This window comes from Diprion similis, chromosome 12 (genome assembly GCF_021155765.1).
Source record: "Diprion similis isolate iyDipSimi1 chromosome 12, iyDipSimi1.1, whole genome shotgun sequence".
In the NCBI taxonomy this organism is placed as follows: Eukaryota; Metazoa; Arthropoda; class Insecta; order Hymenoptera; family Diprionidae; genus Diprion; species Diprion similis.
Genome location: NC_060116.1, coordinates 12379159 through 12399579, shown reverse-complemented (window position 1 = coordinate 12399579; position 20421 = coordinate 12379159). Strand labels below are relative to the sequence as shown.

At 39.7% G+C, this 20421-nt stretch overlaps 4 protein-coding genes across 5 annotated transcripts; all 4 read right to left on the bottom strand.

Annotated features, from left to right (window-relative positions):
* Positions 1-559: 559 nt before the first annotated feature.
* LOC124413325 (general odorant-binding protein 69a-like) lies at positions 560-2900 on the bottom strand. Of its 2 annotated transcripts, XM_046893840.1 has the most exons (5): positions 2431-2899; positions 1819-1879; positions 1115-1309; positions 974-1038; positions 560-831 (listed from the first exon to the last, which is right to left on the bottom strand). In XM_046893840.1, exons 1-5 carry the CDS (start codon positions 2482-2484, stop codon positions 805-807), a joined length of 402 nt encoding a protein of 133 aa, XP_046749796.1. In that variant the 5' UTR covers positions 2485-2899; the 3' UTR covers positions 560-804. The 2 variants fall into 2 exon arrangements, with proteins under 2 accessions (XP_046749796.1, XP_046749795.1); XM_046893839.1 differs by having other exon boundaries at positions 560-1038; positions 2431-2900.
* Positions 2901-8454: 5554 nt separating this feature from the next.
* Positions 8455-9730, bottom strand: LOC124413326. Its single transcript, XM_046893841.1, has 5 exons — positions 9438-9730; positions 9276-9351; positions 8953-9029; positions 8695-8868; positions 8455-8512 (listed from the first exon to the last, which is right to left on the bottom strand). The coding sequence occupies exons 1-5, from the start codon at positions 9483-9485 to the stop codon at positions 8471-8473; spliced, it is 417 nt and encodes a 138-aa protein (XP_046749797.1). The 5' UTR covers positions 9486-9730; the 3' UTR covers positions 8455-8470.
* Positions 9731-11984: 2254 nt separating this feature from the next.
* On the bottom strand, positions 11985-13072 carry LOC124413657. Its single transcript, XM_046894379.1, has 4 exons — positions 13013-13072; positions 12382-12726; positions 12164-12272; positions 11985-12019 (listed from the first exon to the last, which is right to left on the bottom strand). The coding sequence occupies exons 1-4, from the start codon at positions 13055-13057 to the stop codon at positions 11985-11987; spliced, it is 534 nt and encodes a 177-aa protein (XP_046750335.1). The 5' UTR covers positions 13058-13072.
* Positions 13073-15777: 2705 nt separating this feature from the next.
* LOC124413322 lies at positions 15778-17446 on the bottom strand. Its single transcript, XM_046893832.1, is given in 9 exon segments — positions 15778-16048; positions 16121-16226; positions 16289-16371; positions 16461-16542; positions 16631-16680; positions 16790-17060; positions 17272-17334; positions 17337-17377; positions 17380-17446. Coding segments are annotated over 9 exon segments (855 nt in total). The 5' UTR covers positions 17432-17446; the 3' UTR covers positions 15778-15941.
* Positions 17447-20421: the final 2975 nt, after the last annotated feature.

Here is a 20421-nt window from a genome sequence, read left to right as displayed (position 1 = left end):
ATTTAACATGTGGCTCATCACTGCAGCCTTGCGCAGATGAGGGTCATCCTACTAAATTCACCGACCTCTTTTGTCCCGTTTGGAAAGATTCGAGTACCTCCACTCACACATCTATAGTCCATCGCACGGCAATCACAGCCATGATTGAAACTTGTAAGCTCATTCCCACACCGTCGTTTCATCTTCGATTGAAACTGATTTTCAAATGTGGGACCAGAATGTACTTTGCATATTCGAATTCAAAATCAATATCGTAGACCTAATTTTTTTTCCTTTCTCGAAGAGCGCATGAAATTAAAAAATACTTTGCAGAAAATGAGTGGAACGTGTATCTACGTGATATTTATTCCTTCGATCATTTTTCGACCGTCGTGTAACGGTAACGCAATTTTCTCATAATCGAACAGTCAGACGATTCTTTTTTCATCAAATCTTGAATTCGGTACTGGTTTTCAATATGTGGTAGAAAAAAAATCGAGTAAACTTATACCTACAAGCAGACTTGTGATGAGTATGAAAGAAAAATCGGTTAATCAACCTAATTACGTTCGTTGTGAAAAAGAAAGAAACCAGAAAAATCGTCCATTTCAAATTTATTTCATTTGCTTTTGCTTTACAGTTTGAGAATTTCACTTCAAGAATGATGGATTACATTCGAATGGATTTATTTTTTTAACGGTTCAATGATTCGGGCTGGTAATCAAGGGCTGGTCAAGCAAATATCGTACACATTTATTTCAACTTGCACGAAAAAGCAACGTTTTTCAAATGTCCAAATAACGTTCCAGCCGAATCGCGAGTTCTTCACACCAAAGCAACCCTCCGCAATACCTGAAAGTTAATACACGAAGCATTACAGCTTGGAGAATCCATTTGTAACGCCGACCTCTCAGTTCGAAGCTGAATATCGCCGTCTGACCAGCTCAAAGCTTTTTCTACTCGTGCCTCCCTGGTTCCAAACCTTGTTTCTCACCTCTGGGTGCGCCGTGATGTAGCATTTAGCTATCTGGAAAGCCGTGTCGCACGAATCCTCACCACCTGCATCGGTAATTATCAAGTGAAATTGGATGTTAAAGACGAGATTCGCTTGTTTCGAACACACCGAATAACTCACGCATAGTTTTGCATCTCTCTAATATTTCGCGCGATCCGCTCTGCAGCTTCCTCGGCAAGTGCCTCATGGTATTTTCAATCTCTATCTCGTTGTCCTCGCTCATAACTCCGTTCTTCACCATAAAGCATTTCAGGTAGCATTTCAATTTCGAATCGACTTCCTCGAAGTTGCCTTTCTTCAACCGCTTCAGGGAAGCTGAGGAAAATGGGAACAAATTTTTTCTATCTTTCCAGTTGTCTATAGGTACATCAAGGCTGATGAGTTGGGGTTAAAAAACTAAAAATAAAAATCAGAAAAAAAAGAAAAGAAAAGAAAACAAACCGAGCATCGCGCAAATTGAACCGCAATTGCGAAAGCTGCAGAGAACTGAGCTGATACAGAGGGTACAATAAAGTCTCGGTAAAGATATTATGTATATTGCCAATTCTGTGTCTCAATCACGACGGCATCCGGTCTTTCGGTCGTCTGCAAAGCGTCAACTAGGCCACGGCACCGCGTGATGCAGGAGGGGAAGAGGGTTCGGGGGAGGGGGGAGGAGGTATTGGAGCAAGCGGAGGCTGATTCGTCGGTGGAGGATTGTAGTTAACGGCTACATAACTGCTGGCTTCGTTATTGGCTTAACTGGACAATACCGCTTTCGGTCGTCGACCCGATAGCGAAGGGTCAAACTAGGACTTTAATGGGATGCCGATTTCTTTCCTTACCCCAGGAGACGCCGCTCGCCCTGCGACACTCCTTCCTCACGTTCGCCTTCGCCTGCTGGCTCTGCAAGCGGAAAAGGAAAATGGCCTGGATAATTCCTTGAGGCTTAAGAAAGATTTAAGCTCGTTGTGCCGATAATTGCGAGCACTTTGAAATTTGTGATCGCGATGACGTGTCTTATTCTTATGTCTGTGTGTACGACGAATGTGATACGATGTAGGTTTTGCAAGCGCGTGGGTACAGATGTTCTCCTTGAAACGGTCTATCTGAACGTGTATTATGATTGTACTTGCCGAGTAGAGGGCTGCGAGATGAGATGATATGTCCTCTGCTCAAATTGCCAATTGCCTTAATTGCACTCGCGATTAGGCCTCGTCGGCAAACCGAAAATAATGTTTGTACTCCCTCGGCCGTGTTTGAAACTGCGCGACAAACATCCGACCCGTCAAGCCTCGCGTGGCGTTGCGTCGTCTTTCAAACTCTAATTGCGGATGAATAATCGTACAATCTTGCTCAATGAGAGGATCTCGCAATGGCTCGTTTTAATTTTCTATTTCCCTTTTGTTAGTTACTTTGGTCTTTCAATTTCTTGCCTTCTTGCTTTATATTCGTACCTGGAGAATTGCTGCGAAGAGGACCAGGATCAAGACGCTCGTTGGGCCTCTCATTGTTCGGCCTGATCGATTCAAACCCGTGATAAGCCCGATTTCGAATGAGAGAACAGCCAGCTACCTCAGGTGCAATTCCAGGCTCAATTAAATGCGAACTGCACGCGGGGCACATCCGAGCCAATTCATTACCTTTTCTAATTAACGTCGTTTTTGTCCGCCCGTGCGTTTCGCATACTTTATACGGTGCGGCGCTGCGTTATCGCTCGGTGATTGCGCAAATGGCACTTTACGACGCCAAACAACAAGCGGATCACGCGTAAATGATTCCTAAACCGTCGTTTCTGGCTCCGACTATCAACTCGTTTTCGTTCCACCTGCACGAAGATAGCAAAAGCGCATTTTTTAAACAACAAAAACCGTTGCTCAGGCAGTTTCACATTCACCTCTTTTGATGAATTGGTTCTGCTTCGATTATTCTTTTGCTCCATTTTTCGGGCAATGCTTCGTTGAATATTTCACTTATTACACTAATTAGGCGCCTAATTTCTCTTATTCGCACTATCGGAGCTTGGAGGAATTCAATTCGATTCAATAAAGCCAATTAGCGACATATTTTCGGCCCTGAAGGCTCAAGACGAAGAGGATTTAATCAATGACATTAAACGAGTTGAACAAACTCAAGATTGTTGATTATAATAATTGAACTCACCCTGTGAACAGAAACTGATAACCCAACCCGTATCAAAATCATTTTCAACGCAAAATACTCTTTATTATTGGATTCGAAGAACAGAAAAATAAGATAATTGTCACAGACTTAAAACGATAAAGATTTAACACTGTAACAATACGATATGCAAATAAAAAATTCGTGTCGTTAGATCCAGGCAATGAAACGGCGAAATCTGCTGGCCACCAACCTTTTCATCAACTTCATGTTTTTCACTCTTATATCTCAGGCGGTTCGAACAAACCCAGCACTTTGAAAATCTGTAGAAAAAAAAACAACCATGAACCAGTCGACATCGATCTTTTTTTTTCAAGTTGCCTTATAGAGCCAATAATGATCAGCTAAACTCACCGGCGATACCAGGTCGTACATGCATTTTACGATTCCGTATGACTTTTCGCATCTGTCGGAAACTTTTACGAACTTGTTGAAGCAGGATTGAGCCACCGGTCTGGCTAGCGTGCGAATGCTCGGGTCGACCAAAGTTAAGGCCCGGTCAACGAAGTTACCTTCATTCGCGGCAAACTTGCGGGAAAAAAAAGGATTAGCATTGGAACAATTTTCCTAATGAATGAGCGAATAGTTGGAAAATTGTTGCCTTCAAGTAAGCGGAGACAATAAGGCAAAAGTATTATGAAAATTACCAATCCATTCCTCTCGAATACGCATTTCACGTAGCACTTCGCACTTGGTTGGGCGAGATAAGCGGCATCGGAAGAGGCTGGATGACGAATTGTGGAGAGTTGGCAATGAAATAGAAAACGGAGATAATTGGTTAGATAAGCGAGCCGTGGATCGACCGAAGTGAACCAGTTCACTATGTTTTATCACTTGTAAATCGTGAGTCAGAGTCGTCGTACGTTAGCTTATTACTGCTACTAATTCGAACAACGATAATCACAGGAAGGTTTCATTTTAATGACTGCCTGGTCACCAGATATTGTTATTGTTATTATTATTTTTTTAAATTGGGCTTAGATTTGCGTAAGACGTTCTCCATTCTATTACCTTGTTTCAGACCAGTCTCTGCCTTGCAATGTGCTCTGTTTGCAGCTTGGTGATCGGGTAACAGCTCGCCGTTCGCCTGTCACGGATGAAATTTTTTATTTAAAGACAATTCAAAAATACAGAAAAGTTTAATACGGATTATTATTTACCTGCAGCAGAAGACAGGCCAAGGCACAAGTCGAGAGTAAGTACTTCATCATTTTTACGGATCGGCAGGATTCAGCTGCGATGGACGGACCGTTTTGATGTGGAATCGAAAACCGATGTTTCGCTTTTATATCAAACTCGAATGACGTTCTCTTTGACAATAATACAAGAAACGCGATGAATTCGAGTCAATTATGATTATTTAAACCGCCCGAAATGAAAGTACAGCTGGCTATAAATAGATTATTTTTTCAGTTGGTAACGTAACAAATATCGATTAGCCAATAATTGATATTTGTCCATAGTCTATTTTCACGCTTGTGAAATAACGATTTTCTAATGTATTTTCGTGTCTTCAAATTACATCCATATAACGTTCACATGCTGAGCGTTAGCATGGGTGACGGTTTAATCTAACGTTGAATACTGTTTTCAGTAAAATTTCCATACACAACTCGATGGAAAAGCGAGGTTCTTGGAAACAATCTGCTCGTTTCTTAGCGACCTTCTCAGGATGCAATGACGAAATCACCTCAAGAACGAAAACATGGATTTAATGGGCTGATGAGAAACGCGAGTTTTTCGTAAGAGGGGGTAAAGTGTATCGTGTTTGGATGGAATCAGGTGAAAATCGAAACGCCGGATGCAGCCAGTAAACTCTGGGCCCACATCAACTGCACTCAAAAAGTCTATGGAACTCTGTAAAATATATTTCGCAAGGAGGTTCCTTTTTTCCTTAAACTATCGTGATCACGTTCTATTCTCGAGTCGTGGGCAAGTGACGTGATTAAAACTCGTTGACGATCGAAAGTAAGAATCGTCGGGTATTTTCTGTACAAGCGGAATGAGGAAGCACGCGAACAGTAATCATTCCAATTTGCATTCATCGACGGTCGCGAAGTTCCGCCGCACGTTCTCCGCCCATTTCCACTCTTTTCCATTACCTTTACCTTTTCACGCCATTCGGCTGGACGGAGAAGGAGTCCGACTCCGGGAAAGTGTCGAATTTCGATTCTAGACCTGAGTTTTGCCAGCCTGTCAATTTCGAGAGGGTGCAAAAGAGCAAGGACCGAGTCACGATCGTCGAATGCGGTTCAGTGCTAGAATTCTGCTCACTCTAAAATTGGAACAGGATTCTCAGCTCGAGGAAATTTAGCCGCAGCGTTGGAGAGTCGCCATTTTAAACAGTGGGTGTAGACCCTCGCATCCTCTTTTTTCATTACCATTATTAACCATGATTCGCCGCAAATCAACCAGATGATAGTTTTTATACGTATGCAGCTCCGCTATCAGATTCCACGACGACCATTTTCGGGTGCGTTTTCTCTCTGGAGGGAAATGCATATCTAAATACCCAAGTGGATGTGCTTGAGATTCCAGCGTCTCGCGAGGACGATAAAATTGCCGCATACATTTCAACGTTACGTCACGTTGCGTTTTTCCGTTTCTTCGGACTCCGCAGTCGCTGCGCTTGTAATATAAGTCTAAAAAATACTTACGTACGTGATAAATGGACAAAAACGCACTGCACGCGATACACTTGTGATTTATTACGAAAGCAAAGTGCAGAATTGTACTTACAATGCGTCTGCGGGGCTTTGTTGCCACCGTTACTTTATCGTTCCTGATCACACCTGCAGCCGTTCGCGTGTCCTGCGAAATTAGTGCGCACAATTAGTTATATTCATTTTTTTTTTTCAAACTAAATTGAAAATATAGATTTTTCAGCAACGACGATTCTCGGTGTTGTGTGATTTTCGAAAATTTCAATCATCGGATCTCGTCTCCTGGGAACTGCCGATGAACAATTTATCGGTGAATTCGGATAAAAGATTTCCAAACGTGAAGCGGGCCGATGTGCGGAATGAAATATTGGAAAACCTCCGGAAATTCCGCACATCGTATCCCCCGGGTTGAAAAATTTGAAAATTACTCATCTAAATTGCGATAGACACGATTTAATCGCCTGCTCTTCCCATCATCCGGAAGTTTGAGTAACGATTCAAAGAGCTGCACATGCCGTACTTCAGGACTCGATGTCAACTGCAGTATATTGGATATTCGTTCAAAGATTTTCCTGCAGCTACAAACTAGAGAATTCAAAAAATATTTTCATGCAGGATGATAAAATTTGCTTAAACTTTGAGACATTTGTTAAAGCAGATCATGATTTTAGATTTGTTTCAAGCAATATAAATTAATTTTCTCACGCGTATAAGAATTCAGGAATCACTGTCAAATAATTTTTATTGGAGCAGAATATTTTAATCGAAGATAAAGCAAGAATCTTTGTTCTCCAAAGATTAGCAGAACGGCCAAGTCATTTTACAGAATCGTCGGTAAATACGAAATGTTTTCGAAAATGGCAATCTAAGGTTTGAAAATTTTTATGTTTTTATCATACAAAAATAAACTCCCCCCTTCCCTTACAAAGTACAACGGCGTCCCTCGCAATCCTTTTCAATTATCTAATTACACAGGCAGCAGTAATCTCCGCAATGATTGCGTAACACAGCGTATATGCCTAGGTAGGTTCACGATAAACCGCTCGTTGCCTCGTGAATTGTATAACAGCCGCATTTAGGTACACTGTATGTACCTAGAACTAAACTGACTGTATTCAGCTATGATTCTTTAGCCATTCTATTACCAGCAGGCAAATAACACGTACAAACAGCTTTTGGTTTTTAAATTAAATTTAAAATTTAAACTTTTAAATGACCACGTTTAGGAATTGAAAAATTATACATTTTTGGAGTATTATCAACGAATTCTAATCGTATTGTAATTTGGTGGCGCGGGCAAATTGACGGTGAAAATTATTTGTGGCAAATAAACGTCAAAATGTATTTTCTGTTATTACGCTTTTCGTTCTCTGATATATACATATAGCCGCCGACTTTGGTCTCGAAACATCAGCCGAGTCACCGACTCGAGGAATATTATAAGTATATATTATATCCACGCGTTGGCTTTCACTCAAAATGAAAATATATCCAAAAGATTTTTGCCTCCTTGTCACCGTCGTTAAACGTCAACACGACGTGGCTACCCGACATAATTTTCTTATCTTCTCCCCTTTCTATATTCCTTCCATTTTCACCGACGACTCCATTCCTCATCGCCTAAATCCCATTTATTTCCGATCGTATATTCACGTTTTTCTTTTCCCTTTTTTCATTTTCCTCTCATTCCCCATCGGCGAGAGGCTGCGTACGTGTAACCCTGAGATTTGATCTTCGAATTAAGCGGCCGAGAGTAAATCTTGTATAAACCAAATATGGAAATATTTGAGATGAATTTTAGACATCATATTTTCAATTTTTTTCAACCACAGATTTGGTTTTGCTCCGATCTTTTTCAGTTTCAATGTTTTATTTCAATATCAATTCTTTGTCAACTATTGTTAGTACTTTTATGTCTGTACTCACAACTACACGTGTCACGCAAATTTAAAAAAACTATGATGTGATTGCCGATCCCTAATCCAGATTTCGTCGAGGAGTTCCTCATTCTGACGACTCAACTAACCTGAATTAGCAAAAGCGCAAAAAAAAAATCATTAATTAACATCCGTTGATCAAAGTCCACGAAAGCATGGACTGTTGCTAGCGAAATATCAGCTTTCCAGGATCGATGAATCCCTCAATCACCGTAGATAAGTTATCGATCCTCGGGATCTTACCGTCTGTCGGGATGGAAATCACCTGCGAATCGCGTCGTCTGCTAATACCTGGTAATGTTTCTGCTTTATCAAATCCATTCCAGGAATATTCTGATTTTCTCGCAAGCCTAGTAACTTTTGTCGAAATTCTTCTGCTAATTGGTGTGCTGAAAGCCTTAAGTTTCATATGCCAATTAAACTTCCGGCGGAAATTTCCTCTCACTGTTTCAGTGTGGTATTAATTAATCCTAACAAATGGTAATAGTACTTTGAACTTAAATGAAACTTACATTGATTCGTACTGCATGGTTTGGATTTTTATATGCTTTATTGGTAGGATAGAATTGGGGGACTACAGTAAGATTACATGGGAATTATTGTGTCATCAGAATATGTAACGGATATTTATAAAAAAAGAGAAACACTCCAACTTGCAGCTCGACAACTATTGGTAAATCCTGCTCAATATTTTCGTCTGTTCGGGTCGTTGATCATCAGAGTTGAGGAGGCTCGAATATTCCCAGCTGTGGGAAGAGCTGAAACAACGGTGACGAATTGTTGATTAACGAAGCTTGGCAAAATTTCAAACTAACAAGATTTCCCTTAAAATCATATTCCCAGGAGCAAAAATTTTATCCCTCACGATTTTTAATAATTATCTTGTCGTCTTTTGAATTCGTAGTACGTTGTAAAATTTTTCAAAGTGCAAACAACTCACCGCTGGAGCTTCCTTGAAGAAGCAATCTATCACTGCGTGCGACTTATCGCATAAATCCTCAATTTTCGAGTTATATCTGTCACATTTCTCCGCCAATGGTCTGGCCTGTTCGCGAATTGACGGGTCCATGAGCATGAGTGCCGCGGGAATGTCAAACTCACCGTATGCATTGATCTGCGGACGAGAAAGGATGACAAACAATTGAAAGATGAAATAAATGTTTATTTATTCTCTGATTACAGTTGATGATGAAATTACCAATTTGTTGCTCTCGAGGAAACATTTCAGGTAGCAATTTGACTTTGGATTTGCTAAATACACCGCGTTGACTGATACTAGATTTTCGAGGGCATAGAAAAAGAAAGATCAAAACCAGTCTGATCAGGGAGCTAGACGTGCATATAACATTTAAATTAACTGAGATAAGAAGGAGATGCAGATGTCATTATTTTTTTTTTTTTCAGTATCGTGGACTTGCCGTAAATTTTTACACCAAAGAAGATCAACACCAGACGATTCCGCTCCAAAAGCATTTAAAAATAAATATCATATTGAAGAATTAACGCAAGATGTCATTCTACCTTTGTCCAAATGATTTTCGGCTGAACACTTCTTCCTGATTTCCACATGATGGTCAGCTAATTCTGCAGCTATGGTCTGAAAATAAAAATGCCCGCATGTTCCAATGGTCGTCGAAATATAGATTTTAATCCCTCTATGAGGGGATGATTTTCAATTCTTACCCCTACGATAACGGACAGGCAGGCGAATGTCAAAAGCAAGTAGTTCATCTTGTTTCTTGGATTCGCAAATGAACGGTATCGATTTACCAGCAATGCAATTTAGTCGGACTGAACGTTTTGCTCTTGATAAGCAGAACTGACTTTCTCAATGTGGTAGTCCATGCTTTTATACCAAATGAGTCGAGGTCGTGATGATGAAAAGTTTATACACTCATGCTTTCAAGAAGTCAAACTGTCACATTACGATAACAATCACCGATGGATATCGGTTGTTTTCTTGGGCTTAATTATCCATTGAGTGCAACTGAATGTCTACCTTAACCGCCCATAAAAGTAATCACAAATGAATTGTTTTCCAACGATCGCCTTAGAACTCCATTTAACTGTTAATGACAAATAAAACATGATTTGTTATAATTAATAATACGATCGATTGTCGTAACTATGAATAACCTATTCCGCAATATTTTCGTGCATATGTTATGCATGTGGGTATGTCTGTATATGTGTATGTGTGTGTATCGTTTCTATTCCGATATCTGGGCATACTCAATACTCCCGAAGAAAACTCTTCACAACTCTTTTTCAACCCAGACTACACTTATTCATTTCGGAAAAGACCGCTCCGGATCACTAAAAAATGGATCGTAAAACCCTGACCACATTTTTTTTAATGATTTTAAAACAAATTTCTATCATCTGAGAATGAGAATGAAACTCAAGTCCTCAAATCATTGAAAAATATCCTTCCATACTTTTGAAACTCGCGAGTAGATTAAATTTTTATTCGTGAGCTCAGTTACTGTTATTTTCAAAAATATTTACTTTTCGATATAATTTCCGAGGGTAAAAATAAGATTCACATCTCATGCGACGAAGCGAATTTCCCATGTGAGATTAAGTCGTGCGTATGACTACATACTAACTTCAAATTGGTCACATAAGAACCGTTTTGGAAAAACGGTGACTGGATTCAATTTCCGATTTGATAATCTTTGCATCTTTTTTACCTGCAGCAAGATACTCATTCTCACAATCAGTCGAACAAGTCACTTTATTCAGTCTCTGTTAATCCAAGGTTGCATGTAAAATATGACTTGACCTATAAAAATAGCGCCTCATTCGAAACCCAACGGCCCCGTTCCAGAAACCTCGAGATCCAAGATGGGTTTTTCCGCTATGCAATCCTTATTTTAAGATTCTTCAAGGCGTGAGAACTTCAGCCTGCTTGTTGCATGAAAATCCTCGCTAAAAGGCTCGCTGCAGGATCGTACAACATGTTTTTTCTTTTAATGAACAGCACAGGAAGCACCAAATCACCGATATTCGTTATACATTGAGTCACAAACCCGTTTAACCTGAAAGTTCTGATTTCATCAGCGAGATTTGTTTCTGTGTTTAAATTTTTCGATACCAAAATCTTTTCGAAAGCATTGAAACAGTTCAATTATCGGTCCATTACAAAACGCGAAATTATAAGTATCTTAAGTGAAATTGGAACTAAATTTAGCCAGACGCGAAAACACGATCCATGTATTCAATCGTCTTTCCGAGATCGGAAGGTTCGATAATCGAGCATTTTCATTCACCCCTTTATGATATTTTGTAGAGATCGAGCCCCATTCAGCGTCTTCACAAAAGAAGATCCGGAATTTGGTGGTGACAGCTGCCTGTCCTTTGCCTTCGATGCTGCCGACAAATACCACCGTGTATTTTACTCTCTTACTGCTCTTACTCTCTTTTTCTATAGTTATTCATTAGCCCTCAACGCTATGCTCACTTAGTCTCAAGTCTTTTCTGTACCAAACTTCTAGGTTTGTCCAATATTGTTATTATGGGTAATAATGAACCGTTATTCCATTCCCTCCTTCTATCTTTTATCACTTCTCGGCAGACTCATCCTCTCAACTTTTTAACCATCTTCTCGTTTCTCACCACCAATGGCCTATTTATTTTCCAACCAATATTCAGTTTTTTTCCCCCTCTTTACCCAAGATTGGTACGAAGCTGCCTGAAGCCCTACTTAGATTCGATATTCAAGTTCAGCGACGTCCCGCTTTCTATGGGACGTAAACGCGAACGTTTACATGTTTGAAGGGAAGTTTGAAAATCGCATTTCGTCATTTCATACGCTGGATATAATCTTCTACTTTCTTTTCTCAACATCCACTCGTGCAAGTTCTTCACTGATCTCTATATTATACAGATCATTAAAATTCTTAGATTCGTAAAATACACTTCTAGGTACCGAACTACTATTCTTCTCTTTTAAACCTCAAACAATAATTCATTACAATGAAAGTGCTTATGTGGATTTGGTTACAGACAAACAATCATTAGAAATAAACAATCGAAATAACAATCGTCATTTCAGATCCCGTCAGCGGACTTCCCAGCCATTCTACTTCCCTGATCTCATCAAGCAGGCAAGTTTGAAGTACCCCACATGGCAGGGATCATCAATCGCTGTTGGCAGAATTGAGAAATAAAAATTCATTAGTACAGTGCAACCGAATAGGAGAATCTTAAAAAGTATCCACCCTATCATCACACGAGGAGCGCCGGCTCCTGTATTTTCCAACCTTATTGTTAACCACAAACCACATCATGTATAATGTCATTCAGGAAAGAGTATCGATCCTTGGTAATTTACCATCAGTTGGTACGTCAGAATTTATCACAAGTTTGTTTTAAGGTCGTGATCACGATTCAGATAATTAACTCACCTATGTTTTCGCAGATTTTTAACTTTGCAGCCTGGTCTCTAGTCTCATCCACGACCTCTATGGTCTTCCAAAATATGTCATTATACTTCTTCATTATTTTCTCGCGTTTCTGTTAATGAAAGATGGAAAAAATTAGACTTTTCCGATTATCAACCTCCTTCGCTCTGCTTGTTTTCGAATTCGAAATGCACGTTTTATCCATGCCCCGCATTACTCACGTCTTCAAGATACTCCTGTATGCACTGAACGTAGCATTTCATTTCCTGTGGAGCATCATCGCCCAACTTCTCACCGAAAATCGCAACTTCTCCGTATGAGACTCCATTGCTCGTTCGGCACAGATCCCTGTAATCGTCGATGGTCGGCTTCCTGTACGGGGCCTCGTTGGCATCATTCTTTTCCTCATCATCAACCGCAACAACTTCCGGTACTTCTTGAGTCTCCACCTCCTTTTTCAAACTGATGTTTTCGTCCTGCAGAAGAGGACCTTCAAGGGAGAACTTCTCTACCTTCTTCGACGCATCCGCCTCCTCAGAGTAAAATCCTGGTCCTGATGGGGCAGCCTGTGGATCGAAAGGAGAACAATTGGCATCTCAATATCAGATAGAATAATAACAACAATTACAATAACAGAATAAAAATCTGACGCAGTACTGGAGCGAATAAAATAAACTCCAGAAACGACTTTGAGGTACGTATAGATATAAAACCTCAGATATTATATAGTCATCAGCCCTAAACGATGTGAGTATTTGGTTGGATTGTTTTCCACAATCCTGAATTTGAGTAGGCTTTTCATTGCCAATTTGTCAATCAATAGTAATACTGTGCATTAAAACGATAACTCACCAATGAGACTGCCAAAATGGTGACGAGAATGGCAACGACTCTCATGTTTAAGCAGGAGCAGAACGCGTATTCTCAGATTTCGGGGTACGAGTATAAGACGATCCAAGAAGTGCGGTAGATGACTTTGGATCTGTCGATCGACAATATTATAACCAGACCGGTACAAATTTTCATACATTTATACCCCGGATGACGTCCACTTCCCCCCATAATCCCCTACATATCAGCAGTCTTGATACGGATCGGAAACTATGAAAGCCATAATATAAGTAGCTAGAATCAATTTGCAAGAAGGAAGACGTGTTAAGCGTACGTGATGGCATCAATACAGGGTGTTTCGTTTTAATCACCCTGACTAAGCAAGATACGAAAAAACATTTCCTACAAAATATTCAAGATTTTAAGGGGGAAAGAACACGAAGGTATTCTTTTTTTTTTTTGTGAGCGAAGCCGCCAAATCAGACGAAGGCCAACTTGTGTGTGTGTGTACGTGTGTTTTTTTTATTTTTATTTTAGATTAGATGATAATAGTAAAAACGTGCGTACTTTCGCCAAAATTTTGTGCATGTTTTCAGAGGCCGATGTAAAAAATACATTGTTCAATTTGAGAATAAAAATCTGACGTTTACCTGACCGTGGCAGCTTTACTTGGAAGAAATCTGATAACTTCACGTTTTTCCCCCTTTAAACCCCGTCCACAATCGTTACGAATTATATTTTTGTATCTTGCTTACAATTAGTTTCGAAGTAATGAGCCTGGGGCGATTAAAACGAAACACCCTGTATATATTCCAGCGACGATGATCCACGGGAGTTTTTTGAGTACACAAATATGAACCGAGCTGAGAGGTTTTAAAATCTAGAACCCGTATCACGTGGAACGGTTCAATCGCCTGATGACCAACAGCCTCGGACCAATGGGAGAGCGCGACTGCTAAATATGCTACTTTTTATTCACACCGACCTCACGGTTCACTACTTTAAGCCGACAACGGTCAACCTGCTTCGCTATTTAAGGATAGATGAATGTCACGACGTAAAATTCACTCTTGTACATCCCTGTTTGGCCGATCGTCGATCTTTTCAAATTTTTCATTTTTTCCAAACGCGATTATACCTTCTTTCTCTATTCTTCGTCTTCCCCTTCTTCAAATTAATAACTAGACAAGTCAATTTCCCGTAATAATCAAGCAATTATCTATTTCGTTTATGATCCGATTCGTTGACGCTGCAGGTTTGTACTCCGGATGGACGCGATTTTTGTCACTTTTGAACAAACTTTTTGACGACCAGATTCTGATACAGCAATGAGACAAAATTCACAACTCCCAAACCAATCGTATTTGGTTTTCTTGACATCCTGACAATCGTTAGTAGACTTTGACGATGAATTTAAATCCAAGTCAATGGATGGATATAAATTATCGTTTCAATTTAGAGACAAGAACTCGTATTTACAATCATCTAAATAACTGACGAAGATTAGAAGTTACAATTTATTACTTTCGATTAGATTCTATATATATATACATATATATATATATATTACAAGCACCGCATGATTGCAATTAACGCGTAAAAACGGTTTATTAATTAATGTGCCTGGTGATTATCCATCTGTATTTGGCTAGCTCTGAACCGTGATTTGAATTATTTCTTTCATCTTGAATGTTCGATTTGCAAATTATTAGGATACGATGATAGATACATATGCCTGATGCTAATTTTTCGTCAATTCATGTTGAGTCGGTTGATTATTGTATCATTAGGAACGGCTTCACTTCATTACATTCCATGTTTCACGTCCAATGGCTTCACGAGACACTAATTTCGGCGGCAAGTTAATTGACGTTGAGTTCCAAAGCGATCTTTTTTACAAAATGGCAAATTGGCGAACATAATTTGCGCTGAATACGATACGCTGATACGAGAGCTCTTAAAATTCGAATGTCATTCGTGTGGATAATACATGCTACATTTTATTTACAAACCTGTAACGAATTCGAACGAGCACCAATCGGTTATTCGAAGAATTGTTTACACTTTGCAATGCAATGAAACTGATTGTATAATACTTAGAATTCAACTTTGCGTCTATAATTTTGAAAACCTTAACGAATCAATATTACAAATAATCCACAATTTAAACGCACTTAGGCGTAAATTTTTTCCCCATCCTCGTTTCACATCGCAACTCGAGTTATGATTGCTAATTAATCCCTGGCACAAAAGTGACGGACCATAATAACAGGATGCTCGCCGAATACGATGGTTCTATACCTGCAAGTTTTTACTGCGCCGACTATTCATTGGCACTCATTTATAGTTATTCTACGCATAACTATATGTTCTATTATTCATCATATGGAATCACATACAGCCGCATGCCTATGAACTTTGTATATACATATGTATATATTTTTTTAATGTATAACTTGATTTAAAAGACTGTAGTTCCGAACAGAATAATGCTAATGGATAGATCAGGGTCGTTAGAAAAAATAGACAATGACTGTTTCAAACGGTATATTTATTGCATAATACGAAATTCACGTATTTACACGTTGTAGAATCCACTAGGTTCCGTGTTCAGGAACTGGTTAAGTACTGGTGATAATAACGATCACAAAACGAAAATACTCAACGTGAAATCAGTACTGCAAAAAGTTTTTGCGTCGCATCTACAAATTTACAGACAAACATAAGCTTCTAGGAAATCGAAATAATTGTTCTTAAGATTTAAGCATAACAATAGTTACAGTTAATACTGGTTCACGTTATTTTATCACTATATAGCCATATTGACCTTAACTCTAAACCCATTCGGGCGTTGATCTATTTGATGAAAAACAACTTATCCGCTACGACTAATATTATGATAAACCTTGAGGATTAGTCGGGGAAATCCGGCTGGATTTGATCGCATTAATTATTGCGGCAATACCGGATATGGGCCATGGCGATGAGCGAGCTTAAAATCATTGTCTCTCATGCACCTGTGGATCATCACTGCGGTTTCACACTCGTTGGCGCCTTCTGCGAATGGGAAAAATGATCCGAGTTAGAATGCACGAGTTTTTTGAGATTCTTTACTCACGGCTAACTTACTTTGCTTTCCGCACAACTCGGCGACCTTAGCTGCCTCTTCCTTCTTCACGAATGGCGGTGACTTTTCGACGAGGACCTTCTCGTTCAGCGTGCCGTCGTCGTTCATCTGAAGAAATAATTTTGCAAGGATTAGTTTTTATTATTAATCAGCGTCAATCCGACACTTACAAAGCCAACTTTTTTCGCCATGCAAGCGAAGAAGCAGTTTTCCTTCAGCTTCTCCTCCTCGCGCTCCATTTTCTCGAGATCCTCTGTCGAAGAAAATCAATAATGTATATTTTTCTTCTCTAAGGTTTTTACGAATTTTTAGTGACAACGATTAATTCAATTTCAATCTCACCATCGCTCAGATTCAGTTTGCTCTTGCAGTCATCGTGCATCTTCTGTAGCTCAGGGTGCATCGGTGGTCGTGGAGCCATTTTCTGAGCAACAAAGAGAGTTTTGATCAGAGAACTGGGAGAGAATGTTATAATTTGAAATTTTCGAGCTTCAGGGTGAACGGATTATTACCTTTACGCAGTTGTGATACATGGCGGCTGTTTCGCAGTCGCTGCTACCCTCTGAAACGATTAAAATGAATCAATGAATAATCCCTTCCGATGTCAAGAGTTGACATTCATCGAGTGTGAGAAGCGATTATTGGCAAAAGACAGTAAACACACGACGTACTTTTCTCGAAACAGGCCTCAACGATCTTAGTCGCGTTATCCTTGGGAATGTGAGGGGGGAAGTCCTTAACAGCCATTTCCTTGTCGATTTTTCCATCGGCAGTTAAAATGCCGAGTTCCTTATCAACGCAGGCTCTGAAGCAGTCCTCCTTCTCGTTCGCACCGTTCCTCCTTTGCTCTTGGAGCTGTTCCCTTGTTACTCCGAGCTTTTCCATGCACACATCGTGCGCAGCTTTTATTTGGGGTGGCAACTCGGGTGGATGAGGCTTCGCCTGTGGGAGGATGTTGATAATTATGAATGCTGATTACAGCACACAGTTATTAAAGTATCCCATGTTTCTCCTTCAATGAGAGATTCACCTCAAAAGCTTCGGATGTCAAAGTGCCATTTAGATGATTCGAGAACAACTACATATATTTTTACAACTCAATCAAGTGTTCATACTTGAAGGGTGAAATTATCAAATTTCGGGATAAACTTACAGCGACCAGAATTGCAGGCGCGAAAAGCAGCGTCGCGAATGCGAGGATCGTCTTCATGATCGATGGGGTGAGGATCGTTCCAGTGATGTAATGTAAAAGAGTAGGATACCAACGTGTCGTTCGAGTGCTCGTCAAGTTGTGACGAACCTGTGGTACACATCGCCGCCTTTTATACACCCGAGAATGCAACGTGCGGTAACGAGCACGCAAAAATGGTCTCCGGATGTGCGAATGTAACAATGAAAAAGTGGTTCAGCCGGAGGCTAGTAGAGAAGGGTAAAAACTCGGTAACGCTAAGGGCGATGAAGAGGAGGGAGAGGACGGCTAGGGGGGGGGGGGGGGGGGGGGATTTTTTTTTCAGCCAACTTCAACCACGTTTCCTGCCAAATTTTTGCGTCTTGGATACCTTGTTAAAAATGCAAAAGCACATCCAGTGAAGCCACGATTTCTGTCTCTCTCGGAATATAATGCTGCATGTAATGTCACGTGATATGATATTTGAATTTGAAAATGCACGCGATGCTGAATCAGGACGTGTAAAACCTGTCGCTGCATGAATGGTGCGGTCGATTCGGTCACATGCTTTACGTTCATAATTTGTCACGTCCTTGTTACAAATCTGTCCGCGGTAAAGCGTGAATGAATAACAAACAAACGCTTTGTCAAAGAGATGAAAACTCCTCGATACTTGTAGTTACCTGTGATTACCTCCTGCATCGGATTAAAGTTGACTTTTTTCTATTCGCGAAATTCTGAATTTTCAAAAATTGAACATCAACATCAGCCGAACAGTCACCTATCAACGTTTTTGTTTCCAATTACTACAGTTCACTATAGTCTTTGTTTTGACGTCTTTAGACAAAGACCGCGAGCAAAATCAAGGCTGAGTTTACAATTATGTAAAGAAACTTCTTGCCTGATTTGACGTCGTAATTATCCGCCTGATGTAAAAGCGTAAAGATTGTTTCACGAAAATTTTGCCTTGGGTCTGTGGAAGAAACCCGAAAGTTCAGTCGAAAAGTAACCGATTCACGATGCTTGTTCGTCACTCAAGGGCGAAACAAGTGAAGCATCACATTATCGCTATAATTCCGTATTCCTACGTTAGAAGGAGAATTTACTTGGGTACCGGTAATTTCCGTTCGATTCAGCTATCGGCCCATCTCAAAGTTTGTAAACTTTGCGCAGTCAGCCACCGCAGATCCTACATCGACAACCATTACCTTGCATTTCAATGCCATTTTACCTACCGCTGCTTATCGCGACTGTGTTGCACGTTCCGTGGTTTTTCATTATGTAAATTATGCATCAAGTGGGAAAAAGAAAATGTGTCAGCATTGTTGCAAACCTGCGGTGTAGTCTCACGATTAAAAGAAAACGTGCGTCATCACCGGTCATTGGTACGTATCGTAACAGCTTTACTAAAAATACAATTATTAATCGTAAGGACGAAAAATAAAAACAATCAACGAATCGTGTAATCATATGTTTTTTTCATAATAGAAAGACGTGCAGAAACCGAAGAGCATAAGCACTAGTTAGACGTCATTAATCTTCGTTCTATCCTAGGTCTAGTTTTTATCACCTCGTTTTTTCTTAGAAGAATTATTCTAGCCTTGGGTGATTTTACACTCGCGTCAAACGGTTTCACTAAATAACGGAGAGACTCAAAATTTCCGTGAAAATGGTAAAAGTTAGCCTTTCTTGGCATTGAATAAACACACTGATCAAATATACGATAGAATTTTGCAAAATTTTACAAGTGCAAACAAGAAACTAGTACGAGCAAATACTACGTAAAATTCTGCCCAATTCGTTTTGCGAATATCAATTCACCGAGAGCCTGCAACGGTGTTTTCGAGTGGGCGTAAATATAAGACGTCTGTCAAATAAACACTCGCGTTCTTCAAGGATTGGAGAAGAATTTTTTTACTATCTTGTCTTTGTGAGTAGCAGTTATCTCAAGTTCACTAATCGTTGCAATCTCAAGTCAAGTTCACTTGCGATCCAACTCGTGTAACCGGTTGAGTTTTACGAAACCGAGCTCTGATCTCTTGGCTTCGATCTGTTGTAGATATCGATCCTGATTTTCATGCACACATATAACTAAGCGAAGAATAAATACCGGAGACTGATGGCTAAAATTATCCCCGGATTTTGAGGCCGAGATGAACTGACCGATATTTCATCCCATCTTGATAGCGTCAGAAAATTCGCGATCAATCCTATCTTGATTAATAACACGCAAAAGAAGCAGACAAAGCCCCGCACGCAAATTGTGTGCCAGAAATGCCTCGGAGCTAAGTTAAACACAGGCCAATGAACCCTCTAGCCTTCGACTCTGTGGATACATGCAGCCTCGTTTTCTCCCCTCATCATCAATAATCTGGAAGACTATACGTGGTGGAAGAATAATATCTGGCTGTCAGAATTGGCCAGATTATTCCCATAATTTTCCACCTGGCAATTAACCTCCTCATATTTCTGAGCGACGGATGTCCCGTGCATTACTCAGGCATCATCGTCTCCACGTCGTATTCTTATTTACGTAACCCGTGAGCTGACGAGTGGGAAAATTACTATAATTATTCTTACGTTGTTCGTACATATCAAGATATCGCAGAATTTTCCAATCTGTGAAACAACGCTTGGTGGGAATTTTTTTCTCAACAGGGAAAATGGGTTTAAGACTAAATTTTTTAGCGATATTCATGAATTTTTGTGACAAGAAAAAAATGCATATAATTTATTGAAACCTTGAGAACATTTTATATTTGGAGTAATATCATTATTCGAAATATTTTTTTATTGCAAATAAACTTTTAAAAATGTGGCAATAAATTATGCTCTTATGTTTAAACATCTCTAAAAATGAAGTCAATTTGAAAATCTATTGATTTCGGATAAAAACTGTGTCCTCCAGAATTCACATAGCCCTACGTTGAGCTCCGATGGGTGGCAGTTGATATATTCCATATTTTCCGAGCAAATACTTGAAAAAAAATTACAATATTCACTTGAATATGTGTACAAAATGTTCTCAAGGCTTCAATAAATTATATACATTCCTTTCTTGTGAAAAAAAAAAATAATAATTCATGAAAATCACTAGAAAACCTTTTTCCTCCTCTTAAAGTTTATCCAAATGCA